We start from the raw sequence: 17,035 nt of genomic DNA, 5'->3' as shown, positions 1-17,035 counted from the left end.
TAGAGAGAAGCGACCCCTAAGGGTGATCTAGCCCAACTTCCTGCAATGCAGGAATCTCAACTAGATCATAAATGACAGATGGCCATAGGAAGCTGTCTTGTCCTGAGTCAGACCATTGGTTCATTTAGTTCAGTGTTGTTAGCACTGACATAGCAACATCTCCAGTGAAAGACCCCCGAGAGCCGCTGTACCTTCGTATAGACCAGTGTTACCCAAACATGGGTCTCCAGCTGTTTTTGGACTACAACTCCCATCATCCTCAGCTAGCAGGGATGATGGGCATTGTAGTCCAGCTGGGGAAATCCCTGGTACAGACTGAGCAAGATGGATCAATGGCTTCATTCATAGTAAGGCAGTGTTCCGTAGATTCATAGGAGACAAATAAGAGCAGAGGAAATTTGAGTTGCGACCCAAGTTGGCTCAAGGTCTGAGACAGAACTCATTTGAGAATGAGGAGCAAGTGTATCTTCCATTCAGAACCCACCAAGTGGGATGGAAGGGTACGTCTTGTTTGTTACATCTGAAAATAACAATGAAAACAAATGACAAATTAGCATTCGGGATTTAGGATGCGGGTGGCGCTGTGGGTTAAACCACAGAGCCTAGGACTTGCCAATCAGAAGGTCGGTGGTTCGAATCCCCGCGACGGGGTGAGCTCCCGTTGCTCGGTCCCTGCTCCTGCCAACCTAGAAGTTTTGAAGCACGTCAAAGTGCAAGTAGATAAATAGGTACCACTCCAGCGGGAAGGTAAACGGCGTTTCCGTGCGCTGCTCTGGTTCGCCAGAAGCGGTTTAGTCATGCTGGCCACATGACCTGGAATCTGTACGCCGGCTCCCTTGGCCAATAAAGCGAGATGAGCGCCACAACCCCAGAGTCGGCCACGACTGGACCCAATGGTCAGGGGTCCCTTTACCTTTTAAAATGGTTGCAGCTAAGCTGTGTAGAAGATGAAATGTTATGTCTACGCTTTCCCTCTGCAGAATGGCCCTCTCCCTCTGAAATACCGTGTCCAGCCGGCCTGCAAGAGGCTAAAACTCTCCTCCCAGCTCCCCAACTCCGAATGCACCAACACCAGCGGCGCGTCAGAGTGCGAGTCCGTCAGTGACAAGGCCAACAGCCCAGCCACCTTGCCGGCCACCACTTCCTCTTCATTGCCAAGCCCTGCCACCCCTTCCCACGGCTCGCCCAGCTCCAACACCACCACGGTGAGCATCCCCACCAACCCTGCGCCCGGGACCATGCTCAACGGCACTTCGAACTGCCACCAGATGCAACCCTTGGCCAGCAGGGGGCGCAAGGCAATGGTAAATGGCGGCCCCACCATGTCGGCTTTGACTTAAAGGGACAGGACATTTTTTTTTTTCTTCCTTCTCCTTCTTGGCTGGATCTCGAGTTTTATAAATAAGTATATTATGTGTAGATAAGGGCAGTGGAGGGGTGGGGTGGGTGGTGGGTGGGGAAATTATACATACTTATTTTCTATCAATCGACCTGATTTAATTTAAGAAGAAAAAAAAGGCAAAAAGAGACAAAAAACCCCGACGTGTCCTCCCCCTTTTTTAATTTTAAAAAAGAAAAAAAAGTGCTCCTGTAACTGCATGATGTCATCTGTGTTAAAGCGGCAGTCCCTTCCTGTTAAAAACTCTTTTTTATTTGTGCCCTCTGTTTGTAGTCAGATTTAATGCACAGTCCCCGAGAGAGAAAAACGCACAGTCCTGAATCAAGCAGGCTTCCTGTCTTAGAAGCACACGTGGCTTTCTCATGCTTTCTTCGTCCTTTGACTTATGCACCGTCATGGAATCTGGTTCCCTCCCAGTGTTTCTGGACTTCAACTCCTATGAGCCCTAACCAGCACAGGCTGAGGGAAAGGGACGATGGGAGTTGTAGTCCAACACAATTTAGAGGGCGCCAAGTTGAGGAAGGCAGGACGCCTTCCACCTTGGGCACCCTTGCTGTCTCCACCTACGCTTCCTTTCAGCGCCCCCCCCCCGCTACACAAGCGCAATGTCTTTAAAGTTGTGCGGAACCTTTGGCTCTCCGGGTGTTGCTGAAACATAACTCCCATCCGCCGCAGCTAGCATTGCCAATGACCAGAGGCGACAGGAGTTCATCTGGAGGGCCAAAGATTCCTCTCACCTTCTTGAAAGCACATCCCCCCACCCTCTCAAAGAATTCTGTAGTTTGTTAAGGGTTGCTGGGAGCTAACTCTGAGTGGCTAACTACAGTGCCCAGAATTCCTTGAGGGAAATAATGTGCTTCGAGCGTGCTTTAGAAGTGTAGGGTGTACACAGCTTTAGCCTCATATTCCCTCATCTATACCTCTCGTGGTCTCCTGCAGAGCCGAGATGCAGCTATAAAGCCTGAAGGAGAGGTCTGGACAGCCGCACACATCGGAAGGGTTGATGCCGCCGTCTCCTTCCTTTAATGATGCGAAAGGCCAACAGCCACTGCTGATTTGCAAGCAGCCATGTGACAAAACATGGCAGCTAGGAACAGAGGGGCAGCTGAGATAGGGCTGAGGACCAGAAGCTTAGCCCCACAAGGTTCAGGGTCTGAAGGTGGGCCGTGGGCCATTGGTGGAAGAACAGGTTCCATGAAATGCAATGCGAATTGTCTCACACACAGGGACCCAGGCTAGCGTGGCGCCCTGAGCTTCACAAGCAAGGCCACGCATCACAAGCAAGGCCTGATAAGATGTCTTGCTGTTTTGTTAGTTGCTGGGGCCGCTTCTTCTGTCTGCGTTTCAAACCCAACATGTGGACTGGGATGTCCTCAGAGCAGCGAGTTCCGCACATTCCCCTCTCCCACCTGTTTCTATGCCCGCAGCAGTGCAATGTTGCAGGTGGCAACTGTCGTGGGTGGCTCTGTGGTCTAAACCACCGAGCCGCTTGGGCTTGCCGATCGGAAGGTTGGCGGTTCGAATCCCTGCGATGGAGTGAGCTCCCGTTGCTCTGCTCCAGCTCCTGCCAACCTAGCAGTTCGAAAGCATGCCAGTGCAAGTAAATAAATAGGTACCACTGCAGCAGGAAGATAAACAGCATTTCTGTGCACTCTGGTTTCCGTCCTGTTGTGCCAGAAACGGTTTAGTCCTGCTGGCCACATGATCCGAAAAGCTGTCTGTGGACAAACACCGGCTCCCTCGGCCTGAAAGCAAGATGAGCGCCACAACCCCATAGTCGCCTTTGACTGGACTTAACCGTCCAGGGGTTCTTTACCTTTTTACCTTTAATGTTGCATCTGGTGAGGCCAACCACTACTGGCGTCACATCCCCAAAACCCATACAGGTGTGGCATTGCCAGTGATGCTGTTACGGTGGACATAGTGCCTTGAGCTTAAGCTGGCTTCCTCCTGGTCAGTCCTCCAGACATTTTGAACTATGACTCCTTCCACTCCCACCCCTCAATTCTGTTCCTTTGTGCCAGACGTCTCTGCCTGTATCTCAGGAGATCTCATCTTCACTTCTGTTTCCAACCACTTCAGCCGTCCCGCCAACAGACCTGGGATTTTTTTTTTTTTTGGGGGGGTGGTTTTATGGAGAGGGCATTTTCTTAGGACACATTCACACCACCTATTTCACGCACGTTTAAAGCACACAGCTCCCCGCCCCACCCCAAGAATCCTGGAAACTGCAGTTTTCTTGAGTGTGCTGGGAATTGTAGCACCTATCAGGTAAAAAAAGGTAAAGGACCCCTGGACGGTTAAGTCCAGTCAAAGGCAACTATGGCATTGCAGAGCCTCTTGGGCTTGCTGATCAGAAGGTTGGTGCTTAGGGTCCCTGCAACGGAGTGAGCTCCTGTTGCTCCGTCCTAGCTCCTGCCAACCTAGCAGTTCAAAAGCACACCAGTGCAAGTAGATAAATAGGTACAGCTGCGATGGGAAGGTAAACTATGTTTCCATGTGCTCTGGTTTCCGTCACGGTGTCCCGTTGCACCAGAAGCGGTTTAGCCATGCTGGCCACATGACCCGGAAAGCTATCTGTGGACAAACGCCGGCTCCCTCAGCCTGAAAGCAAGGTGAGCGCCACAACCCCATAGTTGCCTTTGACTGGACTTAACCATCCAGGGGTCCTTTACCTTTGACTCTTACACCTATCATTTGTAGGGTTTTTGAGGGGATGTCATGCGCTTTAACGGCATGAGGTTGTATCTGACGCTAGCCCTGCTCAGAGCAGAAAGATTGAATGAAGCTAATAGACAGGACTTCACTTGATTCATTGGATTTTCTCTGAACAGGACTTAGTTGAATACACCCCTCCGTGTGGATGTGTCATTAGAGATAGCTACTGGCCATTTACTGGCCTACAGTTCTCAGGGCTTGAAGTCGTAGAAGACAGAAGTGGAGCCCTCCATATTCAGAGGTAGTATACTGGGGAAGAATGAGCAGAGCATTTTCACACCCAAAATGTGAACCGCCCAGGGACATTGGCTGGCCATGGTCAAGAGCAGGGGTGGCGAACAACCTGCAGTGACCTGGTGTATGACTCCTGACTCCCATGAACCCCAGTCAGCATGGCCTGCAGTGAAGGATGATGGGAGTTACAGACCAGCAGGTTCACCTCCACTGGTCGAAAGACAGATGGTTACGTGAGGCGGGTACTTCTCCAAAAACCAGCTTGCGCACACTTAATGATTTCTTGGCTCTTGGCTGGGAGCAATGACAGTTGGAAACAGTTTAGATTTGCGGTGTTGATCTGGCCCACGTGTGTGCTTTCAGGGAGTAGCAGTAACTTTGAAACCAGGAGTCCATAAAACTTGGTCATGGAAACTTCTGCCCATCTTGGAGGCTGGGAGCATGCATATCTTGAGTTCGTGAGATCTGGGGCAGCCAAGACCCACATTCTTGCAGCTGTTTGCGTTATAGTTACGCAAGCAGATGCGCTTGGGGGGCGGCCTGATTTGGCTCATGCCAACTTTTTGTTTGAACTGGCTCTTGAGATGAGAAACAACTTGTAGACTTTGAGGGATCCTGTGCTGCATCTCTCTCCTCCCCCCAAAGCCTCCCTTTTCTCATTCACCCTGCTTGTAAAACGAGTTTCAAAGAAATAAATACAGTGCCTTTGAAAAGGAAACCTACTGCTTGATCCGCTGGGGTGACAAAAGAGGGTTTTGTGGTTTTAACCGGGTGGGGTGGGGTTGGGGGAAGACAATGTCTTTTCATTTGCTGACTTGTGTTTTCAAGACTGCCAGGTGGAAACGCACAACTTCCAGCGGGAAGAGTTCTATTCTTCCGTCAGCTTGAATCCTCTCCCCTTTTTTCTGAATGGAAGAAAAGCGATCCCAGAGGGCAGCCTTCGCCAAGCCTGTTCACCTCCAGATGCTTTGGACTACAACTCCCATCAGCCCCTGCCAGCACGGCTGATGGGAGTTGTAGTCCGGAGGGGGCAACAAGTTGGCAAAAGCTGCCAGGGCGATCATCTTCCTTTTTTTAATGTAAGTTAGGAAGGGCTAACTTGACACAAGCACATTTTGTATTCCTGAATGTCAAAGGAACTTTTGATAGGCTCCTCGCCCCCCACCGGCTGGCTCACAAGAGCGGCCGACCTCACAAAGGCAATCCAACCTCGGAGGTTTTTGCAGGGGGATCTGTTGTGCTCAACGTGCACTGAGACCAAGATGTGCAGCGGAGAACACATGTTTTGGCAACCTGGCAACGCACCTGGACTCCCAAGTCTTACCCCATGTCACCCAAACTTGTGTACCTGTGCTGATGGAAGGGTTTTTTGATCCTGCTTGAGCAGAGGGGGAGAGGAGGTGTTTTTTATTTTTTATTTTTTTATTTAATTCACCCTTTCTCCAACATCCCCTTGCACTACCTCCCACACTGTTCTAAGGGGATCCTCAACCATCTTCAGCAGATTGGGAGGCAAGGGCTGTGGAGGGAAGGGGGAATAACACAAAAAATATATTCCTCTTTCGCTTCTGGATCAGAGTGTCTTCCATCAAGGGGAGGGACACACCTGGGATACAGGTCATCTGCCGGTGCAATAGGATGGGTCCAAGTCTGCTGTTGCATCAGGACCACTGTGCAGCAGAAGCCACTGCTAAGAATAGGAAGCTGATCTAGGGATATGTGAGGCCTTGCACAACGTGACATTTGGAGGATGACACTATAATAATAATACATTTCCCCTTGCTCTTGCCACTGACATACTGCATTTGAAGTGAGGAGGAAAAATCATAGTCCTGGGAAGGACCCCCCAAACCCTCCTTTCCAGTCCCACTTCACAGAGGACCAGCACATCTGAATCGTCTTGCTGGGTCGGACTCAAGGTTTACTTGTCCCGACACTCTGACCAAAGAGCTGCTTAGGTTTGTGTGGCAGCCCAGTGAGATATTTTTGGTTAACTTTTCTCTCTGTAAACAGCTGGCACCTCTGATAGCCCTCTTCCTGCGCCGTGTCACAGATCACTTCACTAGTTTCCCTTTGCTTTCCAAGGCGGTTTGCCGCCTAGTGAGGAAGGCATCTTCCAGACAGAGAGAAACAAAACCTTGCTGCTCGGGTTGTTGCCATAGCTGTGGTCGACAGAACCTGGTAGTGAAAGGGATGTTGCCTCCTGGAGGTTCCAGTTTTGTAATTGTGGCTAATAACCATTGGAAGGCACATCCACTTCCTCTGAAACCGAAGACATGTCCAAAAGTTTAGCATCCCAAAAGCAACTTGTTCTACAGCTGAGCTCCTCTTAGAGTGAGGAAGGCTCTTTTTCCTAATCTGCTCTTTATAATTTCCCGCTCCTTGCTGCTTGTCCTGGCCGCAGGCTGAGCATTCGTTTTCTTGAGATTCTTTATATTAAAAAAAAATAGAAACTTGCAGTTTTATCACACCGTTCTAAGCAGCATTTGCAGCAATGCCATAATGTCAAGGGTGTCTGTGTATGTAGGGGGAAGCCTCGTAACAACTACACCCACCCACACCCACCCACACCCTGATTTGACAAGCTCTATTGTGAAGGTGACGGTTCCTTCATCTGGGGGAACAGAAGTCACTGGGGAGAGGCATGCCTTATGCCACCACCTCGTAGGGAACATAACAACCGTGGTTCTCCTTTAAAAATGGCTTCGTGGTAGAGCATCCCCTTACAGACAGAAGGTCCAGATTCAATCCGCAGCGTTTTCAGGTAAGGCTGGGAGATGCTTCTGTCTGGAATCCTGGAGAGCCACTGCTGGTGTAGACCAGTGTTTCCCAACCTTGGGTTTGCAGCTGTTTTTGGACTACAATTCCCATCACCTCTAGCTAGGAAGACCAGTTGTCAGGGATTATGGGAATTGTGGTCCAAAAGCTGCCCGAGACCAAAGGTTGGGAAACACTGGTGTAGACAATACACCGAACAAGGTGTGCACCCACGGTCAGTATAATAAGGCAGTTTCCTCTAACAGCCTGCTGGCAAAATGCCACTTTCTCTGCATCTCTTGCCTCTAGGTTGGCAACTGGTGTGGGTGAAGGCGACACCTCCCAGTGGCCTGGATTTGGTTCTGGCGCCTCCAACCGCCAACCCATAAGATAACCAGTTTTTTTACCCCCTTACAAGGAAGTATAGGAGGCCCCGAGGGGCCAACAGGAAGAATTTACAGCAACACACGCACATTTTATTGACCAGTCCTATTGCTCCTCTCTTTCTCATTGGCCGAGACCGAACTTTGGTCTTGCTACTGGCATTGCGCCATGTTTTAAGATTTTCTGGACTTCAAACACCCAAAAGGTGTTTCCCACCTGCGCATTAACTTTGTACATACTGAGTGAAATGACCAAGGCGACGGAAGGCCTCACGTTTTTCTCTTCTGAGCTCCCCACCCCCACCCCAACAACCTTTTTTGTACATTTTTTTAATATGGTACAAGCCAAATCGCTCTGTATGTTTGCAAACCTGTATGATGTTTTAATGTGCTGTAATATATTCTGATATTCATATATTGTTATTGGTTAAAACATTTGTATCAATAAGACAGTTTGTAAATGGTAATAAATGCTACAACTTTGTCCTTCAGCTCCTGTGTCTGGCATTGTTGTGCTTTGCAAGTTCTTTCTCCTTCATCACTAGCCCACAAAATCGTAAGCTTTGCAAAAAGGGGCCCAAATTGCTTCACCCCAATGAAGAGCTGAAGCCTCTTATCAGTTTCAAGACAATAGGGCGATGGATGTTGTTCCGGACTTGGTGGTGGAGTATGAAATATCTATGGCAGCAATTAGATAAAGGGATTTCTCTGATTATTATGCTACTTGCTTATTGCATCATGATTGCATTATCTTCCATCCTATGGTTTTGACACCTTAGGATTTGCCGTTGTATTTGGTACCACAGAACTGCTACTGTGTATATATGTTTTCAGTGAGGCCGAAACTAGAAGTGACATTGAATACGTCTTTGCATTTAACAGGCACCATTTTTAAAAAACCCGCAAATAGCAGCTGGGTGAGTGTGTGAGCAGCTTAACGCTTTCAATGAGGGAAGTTCCCTTGAGCAGCGATAGTAGCTTTCCAATCCCAATACTGTAGTAGTTTCAAAGGAGGAATTTTCCTTGTGACTGAAACAGGGGAGACGTCCTTCCAATCTGCTGTGATCCTGATAAAAATCAGCCTCCTCCTCCTTGCATTTTAAAAAGCTGCTTGTTGTATTTAACTTCCTATCTAGTTTGTTCCTTGTGTGCTCTCTAAGCGTTCCCCATCCCCCAAACAATCTCTCAATTTCTTTCAAGTGCAGCCCTACCAGTAACTCTGCAAAAACATTTAACGCAATTTTAAAACTGCCAAGAAAAGATGATTTGAGATCAAACAGAGCCCATCTGCATAACCCCTCCTTTTGCATAACATTCTGATTCTGTTCAGATGCATTGGAATTTTGTTCTGTCTGGGCATTCCAAGGACGTTAAAGCCCCACCCACAACCACCAAAAATCTTATTTAGTAACCCGTCTGGTGTCTGAGATTTTATCAGGCGTTGTCTATACAGTTTCAAGTGTTCAAAGCCAATGAGGACTAGAAATTTGCCTTTTATTTATTCATATTTTTAAAAGGTAAGATTAGCAGGAAGCTGGATTTTGTACCTTCTGCAGTTTTTGTTGTTTTGTACATGAGTTGTAGCATGAACACAGTTCTACACAGACACACAAACAACAACAAGGCATGCTGTTTTAAAATCCCAATGTACCTGCCAGGTGGTGGTGTTTCAAAATCATCCCAAAGTACAACATGCTGCATCAAACCCCTGTCTCTTATTTTGCTGTTCCCTATTTGAAGAACTCTTCATAATCTTGGGATTTCACTTTTGGTGGATTTCAACAACAATGTTTTCTTAGCACTGGCAAGTACATGCAGAACTGCTGGCATTATTCAGAATCTACAAATGATCCTGTACGATCTACAATTGCTCGATAAGTGTGTATGCAGACATAGAGCCAAATAATATAGCCACCAAACAGTGCACAGTGAGCACCACACAACCACTTAGCCATGTAATAGCAATGGGTGCAAATCTGGGCCAGGAATTCCAATTTCTCCATTGCATGCTGAACTCCAGAGCCAGGGTGGTGTAGTGGGTAAGAGTGGTGGACTCATAATCTGGTGAACTGGATTCGCTTCCCCGCTCCTCCACTTGCAGCTGCTGGGTGACCTTGGGCTAGTCACACTTCTCTGAAGTCTCTCAGCCGCACTCACCTCACCGAGTGTTTGTTGTGGGGGAGGAAGGGAAAGGAGAATGTGAGCCGCTTTGAGACTCCTTAGGGTAGTGATAAAGCGGGATATCAAAACCAAACTCTTCCTCCTCCTCCTCCTCCTCCTCCTCCTCCTCCTCCTCCTCCTCCTCCTCCTCCTCCTCCTCTTCTTCTTCTTCTTCTTCTTCTTCTTCTTCTTCTTCTTCTTCTTCCAGCAGGTCAGGTGAACCTGTGTTATCCCTGCAATTACCTGTGTTATCCCTAATTTAAAGATTTCTGGGCTGTGTACTACAGACAGAACATAAAAATGCAGAAATACACAGGATCCTTATTTGGGTTAGGTGCAGCCGTGGCAGAAACCTGTACTCCACCAGCTGGCATTCTGCACCTCCTTTTTAGTTTTCTCGCTGCTTCATTCATCCGTCTTGACATCCAGGTAATGCAAAAACATCAAGAGCTAGAAGCCAAGTCAGGAGAGTAGGGAGGGAAAGAGAGATCAAGAAATTGGAAGGAAGAGGGACCTCAAGCAGTAGTGGAAGTTGTGGTGGGACCCATTGGGTTGCCTCCCGAGTCTGGATAATGCATTATTTTTGAAGAGAATACCTCAATTACAAATACGCCAATTGAACACTCATCACCTGACGTGTTATTACCAAGCTGTGTTCTTGCTGGACACAGAGCTGCTTTCAAAACATCACTGAGGTGAGTAGCATAGCATTTTGGATCAGGGAGTTCCAGAAGTGTCAATTCAGAAAGCTGAATTCGAGGGACGCGATAACTGAAACCAGCTCTGGCCACGTGGTGGCAGCAAAATGCATTTTTTGAAAGCATCTGCATTACATACTATGGTGTGCTGTCACTAAATAAACAAATACTTGTCATTTGAAAGGCTATAGAAGGGCAAGAAGCAGGGTTGAATTTGCGTTGGGGATCTGTCAATACCAGCCTTGGATAAGTGGACTCCCTTCTTTCACTCCCAGACACTTTTCAAAAGTTGTTCCACTAACTCTTTGAATTCTCTCTCCTTATTTGGATTTAATTTGGGGATTTTTGTGGCTTCGGTGAGAGTCTTAGAGGCTGTGTGCTGATGAGTGGATCTCTCCTTCTAGTGCCATGGCTCATTACCCAAATTCTCCAGAGCTTGTGTTGCCCCAGCGGGGAGCTCATTTTTTTTTTCTTTTTTGTTTGCGTTTATAGAAAATTTTATTCATTGTTTTTAAAAGATGGCATGTCAAGTCATCAAGCACAAGGAAAGAAAGATTAAACAGCAAATCCCTGGGTTATGTATGGCAAAGAACAAGAACATACAATATAAAATGTCATTTTTCTATTGTCATATTTTTCCGTCTATAAGACGCCCCCATATATAAGACGCCTCCTATTTTTGGGGGACTCCAAATTAAGAAAACATCACTCAGTACTACACATGTATAAGACAGGACCCAATTTTAAACCTATTTTTTTGGTAAAAAACCCCTAGTCTTATACATGGAAAAATACGGCACGCCTCACATAAAAAGATCACAGTATATAAAATAAAGATAAACGCAATAACCCAATAATAACCCCCCCCCCAAGATCCACATTTTAAAAAGGTATGGGATGTTGATCAGGTCAACGAAAGGCCTGGTTAAAAAGGAACATTTTTGCCTGGCTCCTAAAGGTGAAGGCCTAATGAAGGCGCCAGGCGAACTTCCCTGGGGAGAGCATTCCACAGACGGGAGCCACTGCAGAGGACTGGTTGGAGGAGTTCCAGATAAATATATAGCTAATTATATGAATCTATTTTATTGTACTGTGGGACGCGGGTGGCGCTGTGGGTAAAACCTCAGTGCCTAGGACTTGCCGATCGTATGGTCGGCGGTTCGAATCCCCGCGGTGGGGTGAGCTCCCGTCTCTCGGTCCCAACTCCGGCCCACCTAGCAGTTCGAAAGCACCCTTAAGTGCAAGTAGATAAATAGGTACCACTTTATAGTGGGAAGGTAAACGGCGTTTCCGTGTGCTGCGCTGGTGCTGGCTCGCCAGAGCAGCTTTGCCACGCTGGCCACGTGACCCGGAAGTGTCTCCGGACAGCGCTGGACCCCGGCCTCTTAAGTGAGATGGGCGCACAACCCCAGAGTCGGACACGACTGGCCCGTATGGGCAGGGGTACCTTTACCTTTACCTTATTTTATTGTAAGCTGCATAAGGGTAACTGAGACCAACGGTTGGAATCTCAGGAATCTCAGGAAGGACATTTTTATGGGATGCAGAAATCAGTCAGATTTGTGCTGAAATTGTGACCCCGGGGCCTAGGGATTTTTTTTTAAAAAAATATTCTGCCGGTTAACTTGCTGAGGGCTGATTTCTTGTCCTGTGATGAAAAGCCTTCTGTTTCCATCGCCAAAGCTCTCAGGGGAGCATTTGCAACCGGTTGGCACCATTTTTGAGTGAATTGCCAAAAGTCAGTTTTTTTCTGAAATTGTGACCCCGGGGCTTAGGGATTTTTCAAAAAAATCTTTTTCCGACGGTTAAGTTGTCAAGGGCTGATTTCTTGTCCTGTGATAAAAAGCCTTCTGTTTCAATCGCCAAAGCTTTCAGGGGTCCACTTGCAACCATTTGCCACCATTTATGAGTGAATTGTCAAAAGTCAGATTTTTGCTGAAATTGTGACCCTGGGGCTTAGGGATTTTTTTTTTTAAAAAAATTTCCGCCGGTTAAGATGCTGAGGGCTGATTTCTTGTCCTGTGACGTAAAGCCTTCAGTTTCGACCGCCAAACCTTTCAGGGGAGCGTTTGCAACCGTTCGGCACCATTTTTGCATGAATTGTCAAAAGTCAGATTTTTGCTGAAATTGTGACCCCGGGGGTTAGGGATTTTTCCAAAAATAACTTTTTTCGCTGGTTAAATTGTCGATGGCTGATTTCTTGTCCTGTGATAAAAATCCTTCTGCTTCCATCGCCAAAGCTTTCAGGGGAGCATTTGCAACCAGTTGGCACCATTTTTGAGTGAATTGCCCAGTCAGATTTTTGCTGAAATTGTGACCCCGGGGCTTAGGGATGTTTTTTTAAAAAAACTTTTTCCGAAGATTATGTTGTCGAGGTCTGATTTCTTGTCCTGTGATTAAAAGCCTTCTGTTTCCATCGCCAAAGCTTTCAGGGGAGCATTTGCAACCGGTTGGAAATTTTTGATCGGGGATTTTTTCAAAAAAACCTTTTTCCTACGGTTAAGTTGTCGAATGCTTACTTCTTGTCCTCTGATAAAATTCTGTTTCAACCGCCAAACATTTCAGGGGAGCATTTGCAAGCATTTGGCACCATTTTTGAGTGAATTGCCAAAAGTCAGACTTTTGCTGAAATTGTGACCCCGGGGCTTAGGGATTTTTCAAAAAAATATTTTTCTGCCGGTTAACTTTCTGATAGCTGATTTCTTTTCCTGTGATAAATAGCCTTCTGTTTCCATCACCAAACATTTCAGGGGAGCGTTTCCAAGCATTTGGCACCATTTTTGAGTGAATTGCCAAAAGTCAGATTTTTTTCTGAAATTGTGACCCCGGGGCTTAGGGATTTTTCAAAAAAATCTTTTTCTGCCGGTTAAGTAGCTGAGGCCTGATTTCTTGTCCTGTGATAAAAAGCCTTCTGTTTCGACAGCCAAAGCTTTCAGGGGAGCATTTGCAAGCGTTTGGCACCATTTTTGAGTGAATTGCCAAAAGTCAGATTTTTTCTGAAATTGTGACCCCGGGGCTTAGGGATTTTTTAAAAAAATCTTGTTCCGGCGGTTAACTTTCTGAGGGCTGATTTCTTCTCCTGTGATAAAAAGCCTTCTGTTTCGACAGCCAAAGCTTTCAGGGGAGCAATTGCAAGCGTTTGGCACCATTTTTGAGTGAATTGCCAAACGTCAGATTTTTGCTGAAATTGTGACCCCGGGGCTTAGGGATTTTTCAAAAAAATCTTGTTCCGGCGGTTAACTTTCGGAGGCCTCATTTCTTGTCCTGTGATAAGAAGCCTTCTGTTTCCATCGCCAAAGCTTTCAGGGGAGCATTTGCAAGCGTTTGGCACCATTTTTGAGTGAATTGCCAAAAGTCAGATTTTTGCTGAAATTGTGACCCCGGGGCTTAGGGATTTTTCAAAAAAATCTTTTTCTGCCGGTTAAGTTGCTGAGGGCTGATTTCTTGTCCTGTGATAAAAATCCTACTGTTTCCGTCACCAAAGCTTTCAGGTGAGCATTTGCAAAGGTTTGGCACCCTTTTTGAGTGAATTGCCAAAAGTCAGATTTTTTCTGAAATTGTGACCCCGGGGGTTAGGGATTTTTTCAAAAAAATATTTTCCCGCCGGTTAGGTTGTTGAGGCCTGATTTCTTGTTCTGTGATAAAAAGTCTTCTGTTTCGATCACCAAAGCTTTCAGGAGAGCATTTGCAAGCGTTTGGCACCATTTTTGAGTGAATTGCCAAAAGTCAGATTTTTGCTGAAATTGTGACCCCGGGGCTTAGGGATTTTTCAAAAAAATCTTTTTCCGCCTGTTAACTTTCTGATAGCTGATTTCTTGTCCTTTGATAAAAAGCCTTCTGTTTCGACCGCCAAACATTTCAGGGGAGCGTTTCCAAGCATTTGGCACCATTTTTGAGTGAATTGCCAAAAGTCAGATTTTTGCTGAAATTGTGACCCCGGGACTTAGGGATTTTTCAAAAAACTCTTTTTCCGCCGGTTAACTTTCTGAAGCCTGATTTCTTCTCCTGTGATAAAAAGCCTTCTGTTTCGACAGCCAAACCTTTCAGGGGAGCATTTGCAAGCGTTTGGCACCATTTTTGAGTGAATTACCAAAAGTCAGATTGTTGCTGAAATTGTGACCCCGGGGGTTAGGGATTTTTCAAAAAAATCTTTTTCTGCCGCTTAAGTTGCTGAGGGCTGATTTCTTGTCCTGTGATAAAAATCCTACTGTTTCCGTCACCAAAGCTTTCAGGGGAGCATTTGCAAAGGTTTGGCACCCTTTTTGAGTGAATTGCCAAAAGTCAGATTTTTGCTGAAATTGTGACCCCGGGGGTTAGGGATTTTTCAAAAAAATCTTGTTCCGCCGGTTAACTTTCTGTGGGCTGATTTCTTGTCCTTTGATAAAAAGCCTTCTGTTTCGACCGCCAAACATTTCAGGCGACTATTTGCAAGCATTTGGCACAATTTTTGAGTGAATTGCCAAAAGTCAGATGTTTGGTGAAATTGTGACCCCGGGGTTTAGGGATTTTTCAAAAAACTCTTTTTCCGCCGGTTAACTTTCTGAAGCCTGATTTCTTCTCCTGTGATAAAAAGCCTTCTGTTTCGACAGCCAAAGCTTTCAGGGGAGCATTTGCAAGCGTTTGGCACCATTTTTGAGTGAATTGTCAAAAGTCAGATGTTTGGTGAAATTGTGACCCCGGGGTTTAGGGATTTTTCAAAAAACTCTTTTTCCGCCGGTTAACTTTCTGAAGCCTGATTTCTTCTCCTGTGATAAAAAGCCTTCTGTTTCAACAGCCAAAGCTTTCAGGGGAGCATTTGCAAGCGTTTGGCACCATTTTTGAGTGAATTGTCAAAAGTCAGATTTTTGCTGAAATTGTGACCCCGGGGCTTAGGGATTTTTCAAAAAACTCTTTTTCCGCCGGTTAACTTTCTGAAGCCTGATTTCTTCTCCTGTGATAAAAAGCCTTCTGTTTCGACAGCCAAAGCTTTCAGGGGAGCATTTGCAAGCATTTGGCACCATTTTTGAGTGAATTTCCAAACGTCAGATTTTTTTCTGAAATTGTGACCCCGGGGCTTAATGATTTTTCAAAAAAACCTTTTTCCTCCGGTTAACTTTCGGAGGCCTGATTTCTTGTCCTGTGATAAGAAGCCTTCTGTTTCCCTCGCCCAAGATTTCAGGGGAGCATTTGCAAGCGTTTGGCACCATTTTTGAGTGAATTGCCGAAAGTCAGATTTTTTCTGAAATTGTGACCCCGGGGCTTAAGGATTTTTCAAAAAAATCTTTTTCTGCCGGTTAACTTTCTGATAGCTGATTTCTTTTCCTGTGATAAAAAGCCTTTAGTTTCGACCGCCAAACATTTCAGGCGACTATTTGCAAGCATTTGGCACCATTTTTGAGTGAATTGCCAAAAGTCAGATTTTTGCTGAAATTGTGACCCCGGGGCTTAGGGATTTTTCAAAAAAATCTTTTTCTGCCGGTTAACTTTCTGATAGCTGATTTCTTTTCCTGTGATAAATAGCCTTCTGTTTCCATCACCAAACATTTCAGGGGAGCGTTTCCAAGCATTTGGCACCATTTTTGAGTGAATTGCCAAAAGTCAGATTTTTTTCTGAAATTGTGACCCCGGGGCTTAGGGATTTTTCAAAAAAATCTTTTTCTGCCGGTTAAGTAGCTGAGGCCTGATTTCTTGTCCTGTGATAAAAAGCCTTCTGTTTCGACAGCCAAAGCTTTCAGGGGAGCATTTGCAAGCGTTTGGCACCATTTTTGAGTGAATTTCCAAACGTCAGATTTTTTCTGAAATTGTGACCCCGGGGGTTAGGGATTTTTTCAAAAAAATATTTTCCCGCCGGTTAGGTTGTTGAGGCCTGATTTCTTGTTCTGTGATAAAAAGCCTTCTGTTTCGATCACCAAAGCTTTCAGGAGAGCATTTGCAAGCGTTTGGCACCATTTTTGAGTGAATTGCCAAAAGTCAGATTTTTGCTGAAATTGTGACCCCGGGGCTTAGGGATTTTTCCAAAAAATCTTTTTCCGCCTGTTAACTTTCTGATAGCTGATTTCTTGTCCTTTGATAAAAAGCCTTCTGTTTCGACCGCCAAACATTTCAGGGGAGCGTTTCCAAGCATTTGGCACCATTTTTGAGTGCATTGCCAAAAGTCAGATTTTTGCTGAAATTGTGACCCCGGGACTTAGGGATTTTTCAAAAAACTCTTTTTCCGCCGGTTAACTTTCTGAAGCCTGATTTCTTCTCCTGTGATAAAAAGCCTTCTGTTTCGACAGCCAAAGCTTTCAGGGGAGCATTTGCAAGCGTTTGGCACCATTTTTGAGTGAATTGCCAAAAGTCAGATTTTTTCTGAAATTGTGACCCCGGGGCTTAGGGATTTTTCAAAAAACTCTTTTTCCGCCGGTTAACTTTCTGAGGGCTGATTTCTTGTCCTGTGATATAAAGCCTTCTGTTTCGATCGCCAAACATTTCAGGGGAGCATTTGCAACCGGTTGGCACCATTTTTGAGTGAATTGCCAAAAGTCAGATTTTTGCTGAAATTGTGACCCCGGGGCTTAGGGATTTTTCAAAAAAATCTTTTTCTGCCGGTTAAGTAGCTGAGGCCTGATTTCTTTTCCTGTGATAAATAGCCTTCTGTTTCCATCACCAAACATTTCAGGGGAGCGTTTCCAAGCATTTGGCACCATTTTTGAGTGAATTGCCAA

General features: G+C 45.9%; 1 protein-coding gene and 1 long non-coding RNA gene across 7 annotated transcripts in view; both read left to right on the top strand.

Annotated features, from left to right (window-relative positions):
* PCGF2 (polycomb group ring finger 2) overlaps nt 1-5,069 on the top strand; it is a 39,390-nt gene extending 34,321 nt beyond the window's left edge. For all 6 annotated transcript variants that reach the window (XM_083709702.1, XM_083709705.1, XM_083709704.1 and 3 more), the window contains exon 10: nt 981-5,069. In XM_083709702.1, coding sequence (XP_083565828.1) covers nt 981-1,340 — 360 coding nt within the window. In that variant the 3' untranslated portion in view covers nt 1,341-5,069. The remainder of the gene's footprint in view (nt 1-980) is intronic.
* A 627-nt stretch (nt 5,070-5,696) lies between these two features.
* Nucleotides 5,697-7,982, top strand: LOC310830276. Its single transcript, XR_014557523.1, has 2 exons — nt 5,697-7,173; nt 7,331-7,982. It is a non-coding gene; the product is annotated as an uncharacterized lncRNA (long non-coding RNA).
* The last annotated feature ends 9,053 nt before the right edge of the window (nt 7,983-17,035 follow it).

The sequence above is a fragment of the Podarcis gaigeae genome, assembly GCF_964106915.1.
Source record: "Podarcis gaigeae genome assembly, chromosome: 13".
Taxonomy (NCBI): Eukaryota; Metazoa; Chordata; class Lepidosauria; order Squamata; family Lacertidae; genus Podarcis; species Podarcis gaigeae.
The sequence above is the reverse complement of the archived record's forward strand: the minus strand, read 5'-3'. Positions and strand labels throughout refer to the sequence as shown.